Source organism: Doryrhamphus excisus, linkage group LG10 (assembly GCF_037039965.1).
Source record: "Doryrhamphus excisus strain RoL-2023G ecotype Guam linkage group LG10, RoL_Dexc_Guam_v1.1, whole genome shotgun sequence".
In the NCBI taxonomy this organism is placed as follows: domain Eukaryota; kingdom Metazoa; phylum Chordata; class Actinopteri; order Syngnathiformes; family Syngnathidae; genus Doryrhamphus; species Doryrhamphus excisus.
The window spans coordinates 5,014,144-5,035,182 of NC_136366.1; the positions used below are offsets into that span (position 1 = coordinate 5,014,144).

The following is a 21,039-nucleotide window of genomic DNA, read 5'->3' on the forward strand; positions in this document are numbered from 1 at the left end:
AAGAGGTGTGAAGGAAGCCATCTACATCAAACCTGAAAGGCCCTCTCTCTGAACTGTTGGAGGTTTTACGCCTGCTTACAATCACGTCCGGACATTTTCTCCCCCAAAGATTGTCACCTGCTAGGGGAACAATGGCCACCAAGGAGTTTTGCCACCAACCAGGTGAACGACCCATCGTTACGCAACCCTAAAATGGAGAACTGAAGAAGCCTTTGGATTAAAGGTGAAACAGGAAGAGTCCAGATTCAAGCTTCTGTGGATTATTGTGACCTGGATGACTGAGAATCCACACAGTCTTCGTTTGTTTATGTTTGCAGTCAAGCTAGTTTTTTGGCGAATGCTTGAAAATCCAATGCAACACCTTGACTTCTGCCATCTACTGGCCCAAATGTAAATAAACATATATTCATTTATTCATTCATTTTCTCACCCTCACGAGGGTCGCGGGGGTGCTGGAGCCTATCCCAGCTGTCTTCGGGCGAGAGGCGGGGTACACCCTGGACTGGTGGCCAGCCAATCACAGGGCACATATAGACAAACCATTCACACTCACATTCATACCTATGGACAATTTGGAGTGGCATATTAACCTAGCATGTTTTTGGAATGTGGGAGGAAACCGGAGTACCCGGAGAAAACCCACGCATGCACGCGGAGAACTTGCAAACTCCTCACAGAGATGGCCGAGCGTTTGGAAAGACAAAATTAGAAGCCAAAAAGTTACCACTTCCGCACAAAACAGGAGGAGAACTCATTCATTTTGTACCTCACGAGGGTCGCAGGGGTTGCTGGAGCCTATCCCAGCTGTCTTCAGGCGAGAGGCGGGGTACACCCTGGACTGGTCGCCAGCCAATCACAGGGCACATATAGACAAACAACCATTCACACTCACATTCATACCTATGGACAATTTGGAGTCACCAATTAACCTAGCATGTTTTTGGAATGTGGGAGGAAACCGGAGTACCCGGAGAAAAACCCACGCATGCACGGGGGGAACATGCAAACTCCACACAAGAGATGGCCGAGGGTGGAATTGAACGCTGGTCTCCTAGCTGTGAGGTCTGCGCGCTAACCACTCAACTGCCGTGCCACCCAAATAAACATATATGCAAAATAAATATAAATATATAGTGCTAACTTTTTCTGTGGCGGTCCAAATGTCGTTGTGGCGGGTCGGCCCAAATGTGTGGGTTAAGACTGGTATAATTCCTCATATTAAAATGATCAAGAATGTCTACCGTATTTGACGGTGCTGTCCGTGCTCTGCATGTGACTGCGGTCAGCTGAGTTGGCTTTGGCTTTGGCGGGCAGCAGCTCCGGGCACAGACAGCCTTTATTAGCCGACTGTCTCCTGCAAAGTGTGTGCAAAAAGTCATCCACCGTTTGTCTGATTCCACAGTTTTGACAGTATTACAGTATGCCACTGATATCCGCAGTCTTTGTCTTTGCAGTAAATGTGGGACCCTTCCGCCTGAGAGCTGCTTCTTCAGCCTTATCTGCAGCACAGGCTCATTCATGGGTAAGGCGTCCCATACACACACACACACACACACAATCTCAGTCACACCAGTTATTCCTTCGACTGGCAAACCAATGAAGAACGTAATCGTCCATAAAAACTTTGCATCACATACATTTGCACAACATACAAGCATACAAGCAAATTACTGAGAAAAAGTAGTAGAGTTCTTACTGTAAGAATTAAAAACAAATGTACCCGAGAACACGCACGTGGCGTAAAAGTGTGCACTCAAGTAGAGAGCCAAGGAAAACACGCATACTACGATACGAAACCATGTGCGGCTGCAAACCTTTTTTTCTGCCAGTCGACACGTGCTGTTCCCTGCACTAAGTGCTGGTTCTGACTGCCCCGATGGAGTTAATGGTTCCCAGCTGTGTTCCAGGCATGCTGTGTGTACATATATACGTGGGCGGAGGGGTGTTCTTCGCCATGTTTATTCACGAGGACTCTGGTGTCTACAAACTATGTGATTGGATGTCGCCGGGCTAGTAGCAGACATATGTTCAATGCTGAGAAGCGTTCACACGTATAAAATTGTACATTTTCGATCCATTTATTCCTCTACTTCTTAGTCCCACTCATTTTTGGACCATTGGATTGACAAGCTCCTTGAGCTGCTGACAGTGGCTAATGCATTGTGGGTAAAGGTTAAAAATTCTGTTGTTATTGTAAAGTCATATTTGATACTTCTCTTGTCGCCTATATTATTTAATTATTTATTATAATGAAAGTGTTAATTTGCAGTGTGATGATTTTAGCCTTCTCCGTGAGAAGACACGTAAGTCAAACTGTTATATTGACCAATGACCTGTGTTTTTTGATGGTTTGACAAGCTCCTTGAGCTGCTGACTGTGGCTAATGCATTGTGGGTAAAGGTTAAAATATCAGTTGTTTATTATTGTAAAGTCATATTTGATACTTGTCTTGTCGCCTATATTATTTATTTATTTATTTATTTATTATAATGAAAGTGTTAATTTGCAGTGTGATGATTTTAGCCTTCTCTGTGAGAAGACACGTAAGTCAAACTGTTATATTGACCAATGACCTGTGATTTTTGATGGTTTGACAAGCTCCTTGACCTGCTGACATTGGCTAATGCATTGTGGGTAAAGGTTAAAATATCTGTTGTTTATTATTGTAAAGTCATATTTGATACTTGTCGCCTATATTATTTATTTATTTATTATAATGAAAGTGTTAATTTGCAGTGTGATGATTTTAGCCTTCTCTGTGAGAAGACACGTAAGTCAAACTGTTATATTGACCAATGACCTGTGATTTTTGATGGTTTGACAAGCTCGTTGAGCTGCTGACATTGGCTAATGCATTGTGGGTAAAGGTTAAAATATCTGTTGTTTATTATTGTAAAGTCATATCTGATACTTGTCTTGCCACCTGCCCACTTATTGGTCGGTCAATAAAACTCTGGGCAACAGCCATGAAACCGCTCGCAAGATTGAGCCCCCTGAACTCGCTGTTGAGTATTTTCAGTTTCCGGCTCACGGCTCCATGAATGTGGGTCAAGTTGGCACGGTGCGTTGCGGTCCAAGCCTATTGCAAATAATCAGCACATAGCTTCTTAGCCTATTGATTTATGAGCTCAAGGGGTTGACGTGGACTTGATGAACCGATTGCTCCAGTGGGGGGGAGTGGGGAGTACCCGGAAAAAACCCACACACCCACGGGGAGCTCATGATATATACATATATATATATATATATATATATACACACACACACAAATATTGGAATGCTGTTAAATCTCTTGAGGGGATGTCCATTTATATCAGGGGTGGGCAAACTACGGCCTGGGGGCCACATCCGGCCCGCCAAGTGTTTGACTACGGCCCGCCCAATCTTTCCAAAGTATTTCATTTAAACTCAACATACAACCTGGCATCATGGCCTGAGCCAACCTTTTGATGGTTTTATCAATTTCGTTTTTTGACATGGTCTGTTGTTTACAAAGTGCTCCTGAAAAAAGGGACACAAGCACATAATAATAATAATTATTATTATTATTAATATTAGATTATTATTAGATTATTAGATTATTAGATTATTATAATAATTATTAGAACTATTATGATTATTATAATTATTATATTAGTGTTAATTATTATATTAATTATATAATATTATTGTTATATTTGCATATTTTACATAATAATAATATAATAATTATTATTTCAATTTTATTGTAATTATTATAATATTTTATTATTTTTAAAATATTTAAATATAAATATAAAATAATAAATAATAATAGCAGATTGCATGACAATTTTACAGATACAATAATACCAGGTGGACTGTTACGTGTAAAATATATAGTCTGCCCCCCCCCCCCTTAAATTTTGTCATATCAATGCGGCCCGCGAGTCAAAAAGTTTGCCCACCCCTGATTTATATGGTATTGCACCCAATTATAGTGATGTATAGCATATGCATACTATATATATTATACTACACATGAGGTCTAAAAACCTTTGTTATCTAGCCCTGCTGTTTTTGTTTCAAGTTTTGCTTGTCTTCAGTACCAAGCGGCCATGGCCTTTGCTCTAATATGATAAATGAAATGAAAACTACAAGAGAGGAGCTTGTCCAGACCATTTATGCCGCTTCCGATTTGCACGCATGCAGAATCTGTAACTTGTCCGCATGACACGCGCCGCAGTAAAACAGTCCGGAGGAATACGAACGTAAACACGAATGCACCAAAGGAACGTCACGGGTAAAACGTTGCTCATCTGGCCCGAGCGTTAAACATTTGACATGACGTTGCCTAATGCCAGCAAGTTCACGTGTCCTCATCTGTAATGATTAAAAAGTCATTTTCTCGAAAATGGAAAAGGTCCGCAGCTCGCCAGCCAGCCAGCCAGTCTGCAGCAGAGCCTGAAACGTCCTCATCTAATGCAATAAACCGCTGTTGACTTACTTATCCATTCAGCATGTTCCACATTTTATGCAGGAGGAGAGAAAATAAGACAAGATTGTTTACCAGCAAGTAGGCACGTAAATGTCTTTGTTATACACGATTCCATACGCATCGCGATGGACAGGGTACCATACGACTTGAAAAGAATATATTTTAAAAACACAACCATTTGATCTCCAGTACAAACGATTCAATTCAATGCAATTAAAGGAGACAATTGTATAAATGATCAATGATTATATTTACTAATCTTTTTTGGTACATTTTTTATTTTTATGTATTTATTTTTTTATTTATTTTACCTTTATTTACCCAGGCAAGCAATTTAAGAACAAATTATTTATTACTTATTTACTTATTTACAAATGCAGCCTGAACATTTTAGCCATTTGTTACAAAAGGGCTTCACATAAACCTTGCAATCCAACCTACCTCGGTGTTCTTTGTTTTGTTTTGTTTTTTTTTTTTGTTTTTTTTCTTCAAACTTGCTTCTTGTTGATATTCTGATGGTATTCTGTCGGACAAACTAAATGTCCTTTCGCACTTCTTACATGAAGCATCCTGCGGATGTTGTACAATCAAGATTAAACAAGATTACATTTTTGGGGGGAAACTAATATAAGTTAGGCGGCACGGCGGTCTAGTGGTTAGCGTGCAGACCTCACAGCAAGGAGACCAGGGTTCAATTCCACCCTCGGCCATCTCTGTGTGGAGTTTGCATGTTCTCCCCATGCATGCGTGGGTTTTCTCCGGGTACTCCGGTTTCCTCCCACATTCCAAAAGCATGCTAGGTTAATTAGCCACTCCAAATTGTCCATAGGTATGAATGTGAGTGTGAATGGTTGTTTGTCTATATGTGCCCTGCGATTGGCTGGCGACCAGTCCAGGGTGTACCCCAGCACCCCCGCGACCCTCGTGAGGAAAAGCGGTAGAAAATGAATGAATGAATAATATAAGTTGTTTTAAGAGTTATTTAAGAGCGCCATTTGAACTTGAAGTAAACTAGTCAAAAAGTCATCCCTTATTCTAAAACAAAGGCTATACTATAAAGTCAATAAGTAAATAAGCCTTAAACCCAGGTAAATGATCCAACATGTCTAGGAATAGGATTTTAAATCTTGGCAAGTTGTGCAAACGGCAACACTCGGGTTGCAGAAGTATTGGTAAGGATTGTTCCAAGGAGCCTTCTAAGTCGTTATTGCGGTGGTGACAAGTGGCGCCCCCATCCTGGAGTTGTCTTCCTGTGACATTTCCAAATCCCCACCAAGTGGAGACGAGCACGATCAACAGTGTTTCCTCAGTGCCGCCACATTTGCCACGACTATGCCTGTTTGGCACTCAAGCACCTCCCAATTCTGAACTCCAACAAAGGGACGCTGACAAGAGTGTAGTCTGCAAGGACAATATATGGGCTGCGCCCCCGCCATTTTTTTTTTGTTCCTCCTCTCCTTGCCAACGTGCCCCACTTTTACCAAGGGCAAGTCGACTCCTATTGATGGTGGAGGAGCAGCGAAGGTTACAAAGAAAGAAAAGAAAAGAAAAACATTTTTTGGGGGGGAGGGCGTCCTGGTTTGCACCGCACACACACACACTTTCCCGCCACTATCCTTTTCCCGCCTTGCAAGAGTAATTCCACTTCCTGCAATTTCCAAACAGCTTCCAAGACAGTTTTGTGTTTCTTGGCTTTAATGACTTGCACTTGAGTCAACATGAATTGGAAGCCAGGATCTCTAACATGTTGTTCTTGTCTTTCTACTAATCCTCTACCAGTGCACCATTGCGTACCTGCCAACATATTTGAGAACCCTTGAATAGGCTTGTATGCTTTATGGTGCTTTATGGTGTCACCGAAATGAAGGTAGGACAACAAAAACTTAAGCCATTGACATCACTCGTCACTCAGTCATGCAATAATAAATGAACTAAAATACATTATTGCAATGGCGTTCATGGCACCAATGGCGCAACCAAACAAGTCATATTTCCACACAACATAGTGTACTTCGAATACGACCAGTGGCAATTGTGAAAGGTGTCTGCATCTTACCGCTGAGTTATTTTAACCATCAACAACACCAGGAACCGCTCATTGTTGGTGAGCAGCGGCGATAGCGAAGCGCGATGTTAAACTGATACACGTCACGGTGTTCCAATTGCTCCTTAGCCACATTTTTATTTTATTTTTTTTTACATTACATGACTTTTCCTTTGTTGAACACTACTCTTTAACGTCTCTCTAATTTCACTGGTTACCAAGGAAGCTAACATGCTAAGTATGTGATTAGAGTTGACGTCACGGAACGCTAACAACCCTGGCTGAGTTATTCTTTCAAGCAAGGCTATCCAAAGTGCGGCACAGGGGCCATTTGTAGCCGGTGGCTTGTTTGTTATTGACTTGTGGCACGTTGTAGAAATAAAATTAAACCCAAAAAAAAGCAAAACCTCGCTTATGTCTCGCACGCAGAGAACGAAGAAGGAAGCGGATGTTTGAAGGCACAGGAATATAATAATAATCCAAAAATATGCTTGCTAACTGTATTTAAAAAAAAAACATCAAATCATTTACCACAGAGAGATTTCCCCGACTTATTAATGATAAAAACACATTTTTCATCTGCGATTAAATGCGATTAATTGTGAGTTAACATGGACAAATGTGATTAATCGCGATCAAATATTTTAATCGATTGACAGCCCTAGTTAAAATACTTGTTACCATTAATGTACCTTCTGGTGCTGCATGGTTTTGCTGGTGGCTTTGTGGTCTGGTTGACACGTGGAGAGGCTAACCTTCATGCAGGCTTCCCGATCTTTACGATCGTAAACAGCGGTGTGTCTTTTATTCCTTTGATTGTCTTGTTTTTTTATCCCAAATGTCGTCAAAAGGTTCATGAACGTTTCATCAAATTCGCCCCCTGTGAATATCTTTCCGTTCGTCACAAGATCATTATTTAGTGAAATGCTTTATTTTCTCTTGTGTGTTTATAATTGCAATTTATCCAAGCAGAAATATGTTCTTTCTGATGACTCAATCAGACAATTTTTAGTAGAATATGTGAATTATTGGTTAGCTGGCTGATGTGTGTGCTCTCGCTTGACCGTGTCCTTACGTCTTCTTCCACAGTCATGGTGATCGTGCTGCTCCGCTATGCCCACGTCATCGAGAAACACCACAACTGCGTCCTCAACACGGCCAGTCTCTCCACAGGCTGGATCTGTGCTGCCGGGCTCATCATGGTGGGCAACTTCCAGGTACGTTGCCTAGAATTACCAGCCAATCCAACACCAAACCAGAGGCAAAACAGAGTGTAACAGAAGGGTGCTAATGATGCACACAGGAAAAGAGTGATGATGACCATAGAAACATTGACCACCTACCAACACCATGGCGGTGTTTTGACCACCGTATCGTACGTCGTTTTTTTAGGGGAAACACATGGATCCTCTAGGAAGTCCCCTCCACAACATGGTGACGCTCCAATAGCTAATAGCCGCTAATAGCCACCGCTAAAAGTCGCCACTAATTGTCCCATTTGTATCCTGAAGCGTTACGAAGGGAGTGATCAGAACATCCAATTCCTGTTTTTATTTATCTTCCTGTTTATTTATACACACACACACTAATATTTTTTTATTATTATAAAGAATTACACCACCCTCGGCCATCTTTGTGTGGAGTTTGCATGTTCTCCCCGTGCATGCGTGGGTTTTCTCCGGGTACTCCGGTTTCCTCCCACATTCCATAAAAACATGCTAGGTTAATTAGCCACTCCAAATTGTCCATAGGTATGAATGTGAGTGTGAATGGTTGTTTGTCTATATGTGCCCTGTGAGGAAAAAGCGGTAGAAAATGAAGGAATGAATGAAAGTTCTAAAACAGTGCCAGGCTCTGAGTGACTGTGAGGATGCTCCACTGCGCTTCGTACTACGTGTTCCACTGTGTGTATGACCTCTGACCCCGGGCGTGCTTGCTCTAGTGTGCATGCCTTAATTACATTAAAAAAATGTAAGGTAATTAATGAAATAAATGAACGTGTTGAGCCTGGAGCTACATGACATGATTTCCTGTTGGCGAAGCCTGATTCTAATGACATCAGGTACCAAGACATTATTGGTTCATCTCCTTTGTTTATGGCTCGGCCATCTTTGATCGATTTCAGGACACAAGTGTCTTGTATTCACGAGGAAGAGTCCATAATGTTTATTAACCCCCCCTTTCATTAAGCAGATGAAGTTCTTTTTAGCCAATCCCCACCCCTGTCCTCCCCTCCCCTCCCCTCCGCTGTCGATGTTTGTTCTTCGAGAAAGAATCTCTGCAAGTTTAAATATTTGGAAAGCTGGCGGGATGCCTTGTGTCTGGACTCGCATGTGTTTCCTTGGAAAGATGGAGCGAGAGAGAGAGAGAGAGAGAGCAGTTTACGGGAATTTGTGATGAAACGTGCTTTTGTGTTGAGCTAAAACTACAACAGCGTGGAATGAATGAACTACGGACCAACAGCACAGTAACACTTGTTTATGACACATTCAAAGCACGTTGTTTTTCCCAGTTATTTGATACTTGTGGCTCACTACTCTTCCGCATTCTCGGGAAAGATGCACCACCTGAGGTCGTCCTCACCTGGTTTCCGCTTCTCCTTTGGGGCCCGATTTCCACACACAGCAGCCCGAGGAAGTGAGTCATCAATTCTGGTTAGTTACCGCTTGTGTGGCGCAGGCCCCCGCATTTTTAACCAAACACAGGCCTTTTGGAATGTCAACCATGGCGAATAAATAGTGGCGCTCGACCAAAGCACACGGAAAACAAAGTCAGAAAACAGTTGGCCAGAGCGACAGGAAAGCTTAGATCAGGGGTCTCAAACTTGCGGCCCGCGACGCTAGTTTGAGGCCCCCACCGTGATACCAAAGTTTAATGTTGAAATGACAGCTTAAAGCTGTGTGCACACCGGACACAATTAACATGATTTTGCCCCGCCCATACTGTTACCCTACCCTGTTACCCCGCCCTGTTTTGCTTTGGATTAGCAATGAAGCTAAAGGCTTATGACGCTGGGTACAAATAAATGCAGGAAATAATTTGGAATAAAAGGGAAAATAAAGCATCTCATCAAACATGTTGTTAAAGTTACGACGCTGCTCCCAGATGGAACTGAGTACGATGCTAACTTGCTAATTGGGTCAAATGATTAAGTTTCATTAATGTTCATGTTAAAGGTTAAATAACTGTTAATACTGTACATTTGAATTTCTCTACAAACTGTATGTGGTTTCTTATGTTTTTCTTATTTGCTGTTTTATCTATCTATCTATCTATCTATCTATCTATCTATCTATCTATCTATCTATCTATCTATCTATCTATCTATCTATCTATCTATCTATCTATCTATCTATCTATCTATCTATCTATCTATCTATCTATCTATCTATCTATCTATCTATCTATCTATCTATCTATCTATCTATCTATCTATCTATCTATCTATCTATCTATCTATCTATCTATCTATCTATCTATCTATCTATCTATCTATCTATCTATCTATCTATCTATCTATCTATCTATCTATCTATCTATCTATCTATCTATCTATCTATCTATCTATCTATCTATCTATCTATCTATCTATCTATCTATCTATCTATCTATCTATCTATCTATCTATCTATCTATCTATCTATCTATCTATCTATCTATCTATCTATCTATCTATCTATCTATCTATCTATCTATCTATCTATCTATCTATCTATCTATCTATCTATCTATCTATCTATCTATCTATCTATCTATCTATCTATCTATCTATCTATCTATCTATCTATCTATCTATCTATCTATCTATCTATCTATCTATCTATCTATCTATCTATCTATCTATCTATCTATCTATCTATCTATCTATCTATCTATCTATCTATCTATCTATCTATCTATCTATCTATCTATCTATCTATCTATCTATCTATCTATCTATCTATCTATCTATCTATCTATCTATCTATCTATCTATCTATCTATCTATCTATCTATCTATCTATCTATCTATCTATCTATCTATCTATCTATCTATCTATCTATCTATCTATCTATCTATCTATCTATCTATCTATCTATCTATCTATCTATCTATCTATCTATCTATCTATCTATCTATCTATCTATCTATCTATCTATCTATCTATCTATCTATCTATCTATCTATCTATCTATCTATCTATCGATCTCTCGATCTCTCGATCTCTCGATCTCTCGATCTCTCGATCTCTCGATCTCTCGATCTCTCGATCTCTCGATCTCTCGATCTCTCGATCTCTCGATCTCTCGATCTCTCGATCTCTCGATCTCTCGATCTCTCGATCTCTCGATCTCTCGATCTCTCGATCTCTCGATCTCTCGATCTATCGATCTCTCGATCTCTCGATCTATCGATCTATCGATCTATCGATCTATCTATCTATCTATCTCTCGATCTATCTCTCGATCTATCTCTCGATCTATCTCTCGATCTATCTCTCGATCTATCTCTCGATCTATCTCTCGATCTATCTCTCGATCTATCTCTCGATCTATCTCTCGATCTATCTCTCGATCTATCTCTCGATCTATCTCTCGATCTATCTCTCGATCTATCTCTCGATCTATCTCTCGATCTATCTCTCGATCTATCTCTCGATCTATCTCTCGATCTATCTCTCGATCTATCTCTCGATCTATCTCTCTACCCCTCTCTACCCCTCTCTACCCCTCTCTACCCCTCTCTACCCCTCTCTACCCCTCTCTACCCCTCTCTACCCCTCTCTACCCCTCTGTACCCCTCTGTACCCCTCTGTACCCCTCTGTACCCCTCTGTACCCCTCTGTACCCCTCTGTACCCCTCTGTACCCCTCTGTACCCCTCTGTACCCCTCTGTACCCCTCTGTATCCCTCTGTATCCCTCTGTATCCCTCTGTATCCCTCTGTATCCCTCTGTATCCCTCTCTATCCCTCTCTATCCCTCTCTATCCCTCTCTATCCCTCTCTATCCCTCTCTCTCTATCCATCGCAATGTATACATTCAGTGTACAGTGCATTATATTGGTACATGCCAATGCCAGCACGATAAATGGCGTTAGCCTGCTTACTTATTTATTCGACAGTGCTAGTCAGGCATTTTAAATGTGGCCACACTAACTACTATTTGTTGAGCCTGGATTACTGGGGCATGCCGTGTCCTGTTGTCACTTCAGACGAGCGTCTGTGTGCACACCGATGTTGCATATGTCTGCTTCATATTCAATAATGTCCACTTCGGCCCTCAACCTAAGGTAGCGTTTGAATGTTGTCCTCCTGTGCGATTTGAGTTTGACACCCCTGCGTTCGAGGAATTAATTGCTGGTCCGTTTAATTACGACGTATGCACATTGCATCACAGAACTCCTTGCGGTCATTTCTGTCTTGTCAGCACCTTCAGTTCCATGGTAGAAAAGATTCATAGTGCGGTGTATGCATTTCATAATATACTATCTATAAATCTTCAAGGATTATTAGCCTCGCGCTCAAGAATGTTCAGTATGCTCAAACTGGGTCAACGAGCACATAGTTTACAAGTCAAAACGCTCCGATAATCTCGTAGAATTATGGCGATCACACTGTTGGTCTCAACACAAGACCTAAACCACGGGTGTCCACAGTGGTGCCCTTGTCAAAATCTGGAATATGAATATGGGATAGAAGAGAATAAAGATAATATATGAGAATAAAGAAAAATATATACATGGGTGGGCTGCACGGTGGTCGAGTGGTTAGCGCGCAGACCTCACAGCTAGGAGACCCGAGTTCAATCCCACCCTCGGCCATCTCTGTGTGGAGTTTGCATGTTCTCCCGGGTACTCCGGTTTCCTCCCACATTCCAAAAACATGCTAGGTTAATTAGCGACTCCAAATGTCCATAGGTATGAATGTGAGTGTGAATGGTTGTTTGTCTATATGTGCCCTGTGATTGGCTGGCCACCAGTCACATGGTGTTGTGATCTACTGTACGTAACTGATGGATTGGTATTTCAGAAGTGAAATGAGGTTAATTGGATTAGCACACCGGGCTGCACGGTTAACAAGTGGTTAGCGCAGGCCTCACAGCTAGGAGACCCTAGTTCAATTCCACCCTCGGCATGTTCTCCCCGTGCATTCGTGGGTTTTCTCCGGTTACTCCGGTTTCTTCCCACATTCCAAAAACATGCTAGGTTAATTAGCGACTCCAAATTGTCCATAGGTATGAATGTGAGTGTGAATGGTTGTTTGTCTATATGTGCCCTGTGATTGGCTGGCCACCAGTCCAGGGTGTACCCCGCCTCTCGCCCGAAGACAGACAACTGGGATAGGCTCCAGCACCCCCCGCGATCCTCGTGAGGAATTTTTTTTACCACGACCCGCGGTAAAAATGAATTAATGAATGAATGAACAATAGGAGTGTAGGGGTGTTATTTCCTATCTACAGGGCTCTAATAATGTTAACTGTTTTCAATGCTCTAACTATAAAAACTAGTTAGTAGCATTTTTAAGGACTCCATGCTTTATTTTATGGCACTAATACGCGTCCACATAGGTGACAAGAACACGTTAAATTCTTTTTTCACGACGTAAATGATCATTTTGATGGTGGTTATGGATCCGGTTTCTAAAGCAAACATGGCATGTACATAAAATAAGACATGAAAAGGATAAAAGAAACATGAAATGGGGTAAAAAATATTCAATAATTAAGATAATAAAAAGAGAATAGGAAATTGTGTACCATTTGGATTTTATTTTAAATAGAGTTGAGATGTTTTTCATATGATTTATAGCCATAACATGAATATTGTCTGCACTGTCATTGTTCTCCCAGCAACCAAAAAACAACCAATCGCAAACCAATGATGTTGCGCGGCGGACACCCAAACGCTAACGTTTGTGTTGTGTTGGTTCCCTCATCGTTTAGGGAACTTTAGATCTTGTTAGTTTGATATGTAACCACATTTAGACAACGTTTACTGATGCAATTGTGTGTGACTTGATGTCAGTCGTGTTATGTAGCTGCATGTTATATGCCAGGGTATGGATGAAACAGTCATACAGTACATATGGACAGCTGGGATAGGCTCCAGCAACCCTCTTGTGAGGATAAGCGGTAGAAAATGAATGAATGAATATACATGGGTTGGTTTACAAAACAAAACATAGAACCTCAAACCTTAAACGCATTCTTTGAGTTTTAAGTATGCGGCATGAATCCCAACATGCACAAGTGTGCCCCCCCTACCGCTTTTTAAATGAAAAAAATGAAGCACACCCCAGACCAACTCCCTCTTCTCTGTCTGACAGGTGGACAATGCCAAAATTCTCCACTATGTCGGAGCGGGCATCGCCTTCCCCACCAGTATGCTGTTTGTGTGCCTGCAGTCAGCGCTGACCTATCGCCTGGCCAAGACCCAGGGGGAGTACAATGTGGCCCACCTCCGGCTCTGCATGACCCTACTTGCCTTCGTCGCCTTGGTGCTCAGTATCCTCTTCATGTGTGTAGTTTGGTTAGATGCCAATAGATGGCAGCGCTGAGCGTTGTTACTTACTAGAATCAACAAGAAGTTGATGCATGCAAATTTAAAATCTTTGATTAATTGGCAAGCAGTTCACTTTGTTAGCGTTCTCAGCGGGGGGTGAACCCTAACCCTAAACCTAAACCTAAACCTAAACCTAAACCTAACCCTCTGCAATTAGCAGATCAACGATTGTCATGATATTGTCAGCGCAGGGTCAAAGCATCGGTCTCCAGCGCAAGGCAGTTTATATCCATCGTGAGCGCAGAAATCGATCGTTTTGTGTGCTAACGATCGATCGCGCAGATCCATCGTTAGCGCGTAGTATTTTATTATTTTTTTCACATAGTATATTTACTTAGAAGAAGCGAAATCGATCGTTTTGTGTGCTAACGATCGATCGCGCAGATCCATTGTTAGCGCGTAGTATTTTATTAATTTTTTTCACGTAGTATATTTACTTAGAAGAAGCAGAAATCGATCGTTTTGTGTGCTAACGATCGATCGCGCAGATCCATCGTTAGCGCGTAGTATTTTATTTATTTTTTTCACGTAGTATATTTATTTAGAAGAAGCAGAAATCGATCGTTTTGTGTGTTAACGATCAATCGCGCAGATCCATTGTAGCGCGTAGTATTTATTGATTTTTGTTCACGTACTATATTTACTTAGAAGAAGCAGAAATCGATCGTTTTGTGTGCTAACGATCGATCACGCAGATCCATTGTTAGCGCGTAGTATTTATTAATTTTTTTTCACGTAGTATATTTACTTAGAAGAAGCAGAAATCGATCGTTTTGTGTGCTAATGAGCGATCGCGCAGATCCATCGTTAGCACGTAGTATTTTATTAATTTTTTTCACGTAGTATATTTATTTAGAAAAAGCAGAAATCGATCGTTTTGTGTGCTAACGATCAATCGCGCAGATCCATTGTAGCGCGTAGTATTTATTAATTTTTGTTCACGTACTATATTTACTTAGAAGAAGCAGAAATCGATCGTTTTGTGTGCTAACGATCGATCGCGCAGATCCATTGTTAGCGCGTAGTATTTATTAATTTTTTTTCACGTAGTATATTTACTTAGAAGAAGCAGAAATCGATCGTTTTGTGTGCTAACGATCAATCGCGCAGATCCATTGTTAGCGCGTAGTATTTATAAAAACATTTTCACGTACTATATTTACTTAGAAGAAGCAGAAATCGATCGTTTTGTGTGGTAATGATCGATCGCGCAGATCCATCGTTAGCGCGTACTATTTTATTCATTTTTTTTCACGTATTATATTTACTTAGAAAAAGCAGAAATCGATCGTTTTGTGTGCTAACGATCGATCGCGCAAATCCATCGTTAGCGCGTAGTATTTTTTTTTTTCACGTAGTATATTTACTTAGAAGAAGCAGAAATCGATCGTTTTGTGTGCTAACGATCAATCGCGCAGATCCATTGTTAGCGCGTAGTATTTATAAAAATTTTTTCACGTAGTATATTTACTTAGAAGAAGCAGAAATCGATCGTTTTGTGTGGTAATGATCGATCGCGCAGATCCATCGTTAGCGCGTACTATTTTATTAATTTTTTTCACGTAGTATATGTACTTAGAAGAAGCAGAAATCGATCGTTTTGTGTGCTAACGATCGATCGCGCAGATCCATCGTTAGCGCGTAGTATTTTGGTTTTTTTTCACGTATTATATTTACTTAGAAAAAGCAGAAATCGATCGTTTTGTGTGCTAACGATCGATCGCGCAAATCCATCGTTAGCGCGCACTATAGTTTTTATTTATTTATTTATTTATTTATTTTTCCCCCGCGTAGTATATTTACTTATTTCACACCCTGAATATACGGAGGTAGCGACGTGATTTACCACATATAGATATATAATTAGCATACAGGCTAAGCTAATATGCACCAAGGCAAAAAGAGGACAAAACCATCAAGTTCCATCGTGACAAACGCGACCTGAAATGACCCAAGCGTCAACATGACGTTACCCGTCCGAAGTATCGCTGTCAGTATTGCTATCACAGTATCGCTGCGTATATTTCCTTAACAGTCCTCCAAGGCGGCGTGTTTTTCTGTCAGGAGAGCTTCATCCTGCAGCACGCGTCCGCCATCTTTGAATGGGTCTTCTGCGTCATCATCATGCTCTTCTACGGAACGTTCGCCTTTGAGTTTGCCGGCATGTCAGGCGATACCATGGTGGTTTTGGCCAGAGGAGGCGCTCTGGGCTCCTTGGGGCGGGAACACAAAGTGGACGCGATGGGATCCCTTGGAGGTCCGAGTCCACTCTCTCAACCGCATCCGACGGAGAACATGTCCATCCTGTAGGCCACACGCAATAATCCTTCCGAGAGTTGAATTATTCATCTCCAGCCGTGATCGCCTGGACGCTTGGAACCCAAGCGGCTTGATCCAGACCGAGCAGAAGTGACGGTTCAAACCCCGGCAAAAGAAGTCAACATGCCTTTTTTTGGGGGGGGGGGGCTCCAAGAAGCTAACTGCATTTTGCACAAGTGTGAAACCAAATGTTCCAGCCATCCAGCTAAGCCCTGCCTTCAATGATTCTAGTGGGGGCGGCGTAGAAGAGAAACTGTGCCCCCCCTCCCACCCGCCCCACCCCTGCCGTCTCAACAAGTGACCTTGGATGAGTTCCTCTTCAGGTGATTGCCTTTTCATTTGGTGTAGTGCGCTCGTGCATGGTAAAAATGGCTGCTGGCCAGCCTAGCCGACAGTATTGTTTGGGTGTTGGAGAGCAGGAAGGTCAGACCTGAGAGAAAGGATGAATGCAATAAGATGTCTTAATATTATCATATACATAAGCGTTGCCTTTTTCCATATATGAAAGGGGGCCTGTTGTAGAGTATACAGGGGATCGCCACATATAAAAAGTGCGTTATAAATTCAATTTATTATTCATTCATTTTCTACCAATCACAGGGCACATATAGACAAACAACCATTCACACTCACATTCATACCTATAGACAATTTGGAGTCGCTAATTAACCTAGCATGTTTTTGGAATGTGGGAGGAAACCGGAGTACCCGGAGAAAACCCACACATGCACGGGGAGAACATGCAAACTCCACACAGAGATGGCCGAGGGTGGAATTGAACCCTGGTCTCCTAGTCTGCGCACTAACCACTCGATCGCCGTGCCGCCCTAAATTTATTCATTCATTTTCTACCGCTTTTCCTCACGAGGGTCGCGGAGGGTGCTGGAGCCTATCCCAGCTGTCTTCGGGCGAGAGGCGGGGTACACCCTGGACTGGTAGCCAGCCAATCACAGGGCACATATAGACAAACAACCATTCACACTCACATTCATACCTACGGACAATTTGGAGTGGCTAATTAACCTAGCATGTTTTTGGAATGTGGGAGGAAACCGGAATACCCGGAGAAAAAAAAAAGGGAATTTTAGTCCCAACATCCACAATCCTTATGTGAGACATGAATGAACACATGTCTTTCCCTTTTCTGTGATTTCTAAAGATATAACAACAGCTAAAAAGAGGCAGCTAATTAATACTTGTAATGGGACACATCGATTCCACCTAGAAAGTCTGCTATTAGTTTTACCGCGCATTCCCCATTGACTATTCTGTTTGATTATATCGGCACATGTAGACATGCGATTGGAATATTCTTTTCCGTGTATAGCATTGTTTTCGGAAAGGTCATTCGGAAAGAGAAAAACTCCTCATGTAAACATTGATAATGAAATGAACAGTTTTGCCCACCACTAGTGTCCTATTACATGCATTAGTTACCTCTTTTTATCTGTTTTTATATCTTTAGAATGCACAGAAAAGACATAAGATGAGGATTGTGGATGATGGGTAAAGTTCCAAATAAGGTGTGGTTCTCGTTGAAACACGTCCATCCCTAGTTTACATAGCAGGTCCCCTTTAATAGAGCAAGTGCTTAAATCCCAAGAATAAAGGTAGACTTGTAGCGCTGGTGCATCTTCCACCCAATGCACCGTTTTTCCACAAATCTCACATTCCGGTTTTTTGTGTTTTTTTTTTTTTTCCATAAGTGTTTCTCACTGCCTCATACATTTTTCAACTTATTTCAAGTCAAAACTCAAAACACAAGCAGACCTCAATGAGTATTCTATTCTGTGCCAAAGAACACGAGAGAGCGCCAATCCCTTCCTGGTGCAGGTGGAAAGGAGTGGGGGGGGGGTCTGCATCTCATTGGATGGCCCTTTCATACGCTGATAATTATGCACCACATCAAGCTGTATGCAAAGGGAAAACAAGCCGTGTGTGGTTGGCCTTGGTGTTAAATGTAAACAGCGTGTGCCAAATATCAGACAGTGCCTGCAGCCTCGGCGCTAACACGCACACGGCTAGCCGCTATCGCTATCGCTGTTGTTGTCACGTCACATTCCTGATAAGCAATATCCTACACTGCTTTCTTTTTTTTCTACAATGGACACCTCATTAGGTACACCTGCAGGTTCCAGATTGATACAGTAAACCATATATATAATAATAGATGAATAAATCTTGTTGTTTTGTGGTTTGAATATGGCCCTTTATGTCAATATCTCATATTTGCCCAAATCTTCTTTTTCCTACATGAAGCATTTTCCAAGCCTAGATGTGGCTACATGCGCTAAAATACAAATATAAGGCATTCAGAAGACACATTCAAAGTATTCTACACTGGTCACTAGGTGTCAGTACTGTCGAGTGAGACACAAGCACCAGATTCGATTCCTGGAACAACAGGCTTTTATTGCATGTTCGAATGATCTAACAACATGCACAATAATCCCTACCACGCCACCGGCCGTAATCCGTGCCGAGGTTAAACTGAACTCTGAATCCCCAGCGTCACTTCCTGTCAGCTCCCACTGAGCTCCTCTAGCACCACAACACATTCACAGCAGCACACTCATTATGTCTACTATATTGGGTGATAAGCGTGTAAAGGTGACTATAGGGGTGTTATTTCATGTCTGGAGGACTCTAATGATGTTAAAAGAGTATTTAGAAGGTTGTAAATAGGTTTTCTGTGCTCAAATGGCCAAAATATTACATAACAAATTAAGGAATTGAACTTCACGGCCGACTAACTGTGATAAACAAGGCATTATGATGTAATATTTGCAGCTAGCTGCAATGTAGCATGACATGTGGCCATAAGATGGCAGCAAAGGACCGGAACTGCATCAAGTCCCAGTAATGTAGGTGTACCTAATGCTGTGTCTTTGGACATGTGTAAACTGTTCATAGCAACAGGTCATCCAGGGGTGTGGCAAGCGTGTTAGTACACGCTTGAGTGGTAATGACGTCATTCCATGTTTTTTTATAGCTTTCAAGGTAATGTGTTTTTTTATTATCATCAGAAGGCTTAAATGTAAACATCAGCATACTGAACTGGAAAGACGCGTTTTTATCACCAGCTTTACTGGGCTTTGGCTCCCTCTGCTGGTGGAAACATACCGTTGCAGATTAGGCAAGCTTGTCTTTATACACTGTGGACCCAGTTTATTGTTTTCCATTTTAAGTGTTCATTTTTTTAAAGTCTTCTTTTGTTTAATTCAAATCTAAGCAGTCAATTACTTAACTTTTTCTTATGTAAGACTTGGACCTGTAAGAAATCTGGAAAAGTTTCACTTAAAACACCAGCTTTACTGATTTATGACGCCCTCTGCTGGTCAAACCTCTCAGTGCAGTTTAGCTACACTTTCATACCGGCTAGGCCTTAAAGGGGAACTGCACTTTTTTTGTGAGTGAGGCGGGCGCTTTTGCCCATCATCCACAACCTTTTTGTGAGCACACGTCTTTCTTATCCACGCATTCTAAAGATATAAAAACAGATAAAATGAGGCAGCTAATTATATGTAATATTCATTCATTCATTCATTTTCTACCGCTTATCCTCACGAGGGTCGCGGGGGATGCTGGAGCCTATCCCAGCTATCTCCGAGCAAGAGGCAGGGTACACCCTGGACTGGTGGCCAGCCAATCACAGGGCACATATAGACAAACAACCATTCACACTCACATTCATACCTATGAACAATTTGGAGTCGCCAATTAACCTAGCATGTTTTTGGAATGTTAGAGGAAACCGGAATACCCACGCATGAACAGGGAGAACATGCAAACTCCACACAGAGATGGCCGAGGGTGGAATTGAACCCTTGTCTCCTAGTCTGCACGCTAACCACTCGATTGTCGTGCCACCCTAAATTTATTATTATTATTATATACATATTTGCCATTCAACATTTACGACCAATTTGGAGTCGCTAATTAACCTAGCATGTTTTTGGAATGTGGGAGGAAACCGGAATACCCAAAGAAAACCCACGCATAAACGGGGAGAACATGCAAACTCCACACCAGAGATGCCCGAGGGTGGAATTGAACCCTGGTCTCCTAGCTGTGAGGTCTGAGCGCTAACCACTCAACCACCGTGCAGTCCCACAGTTAGTCAAAGCATGCCAATTGAACAACATCATAATTCATTCATCACACACATTGTCGGTCTCCCTGTCTTGGCCTTATCAACTTAACCAGGATGCTAACCAAAGTTCATTCAGCTCGGGTTACCTAGCTGAGGTCTGCGCGCTAACCACTTGACCGCCGTGCAGCCCGTAGCAATGTTAATAACAATAATAATAACAATTTAGCTTAGTTCATATGCAGGTCACATTCTGGAAATGGATCATTATTGTCTATTTTTATCTGTTTTTATATCTTTAGAACACACAGAAAAGAGAAAGACGTGTGTTTATGTCTCACATAAGGATGGTTGGTGATGGCCACATTTTTTTAGCATTTGAAGTGATTAAAGATCTTCTTATGAATGCAAATGTAAACAGTCCATTTGTACACATGTGGTTGTATACTGTATACTATACTGTAAGTATTTGCTACCTGCCTTCAAGGTCTCGTCGTCTGGTTTACTGACCTTTGCACTCAGGAAGTGTTAGGACACGCCAGCTCCTGTCTAAGCAAATCCGCTCTCTCCCGTGTTTTTATTTTTATTG

General features: G+C 41.6%; 1 protein-coding gene across 1 annotated transcript in view; it reads left to right on the forward strand.

The window, feature by feature from the left end:
• Window positions 1-18,929, forward strand: part of LOC131109388 (transmembrane protein 150A) — a 32,406-nt gene extending 13,477 nt beyond the window's left edge. Inside the window, exons 5-8 of the mRNA XM_058061335.2 lie at window positions 1,455-1,522; window positions 7,590-7,717; window positions 13,806-13,983; window positions 16,086-18,929. Coding sequence (XP_057917318.2) covers window positions 1,455-1,522; window positions 7,590-7,717; window positions 13,806-13,983; window positions 16,086-16,351 — 640 coding nt within the window. The 3' untranslated portion in view covers window positions 16,352-18,929. The remainder of the gene's footprint in view (window positions 1-1,454; window positions 1,523-7,589; window positions 7,718-13,805; window positions 13,984-16,085) is intronic.
• The last annotated feature ends 2,110 nt before the right edge of the window (window positions 18,930-21,039 follow it).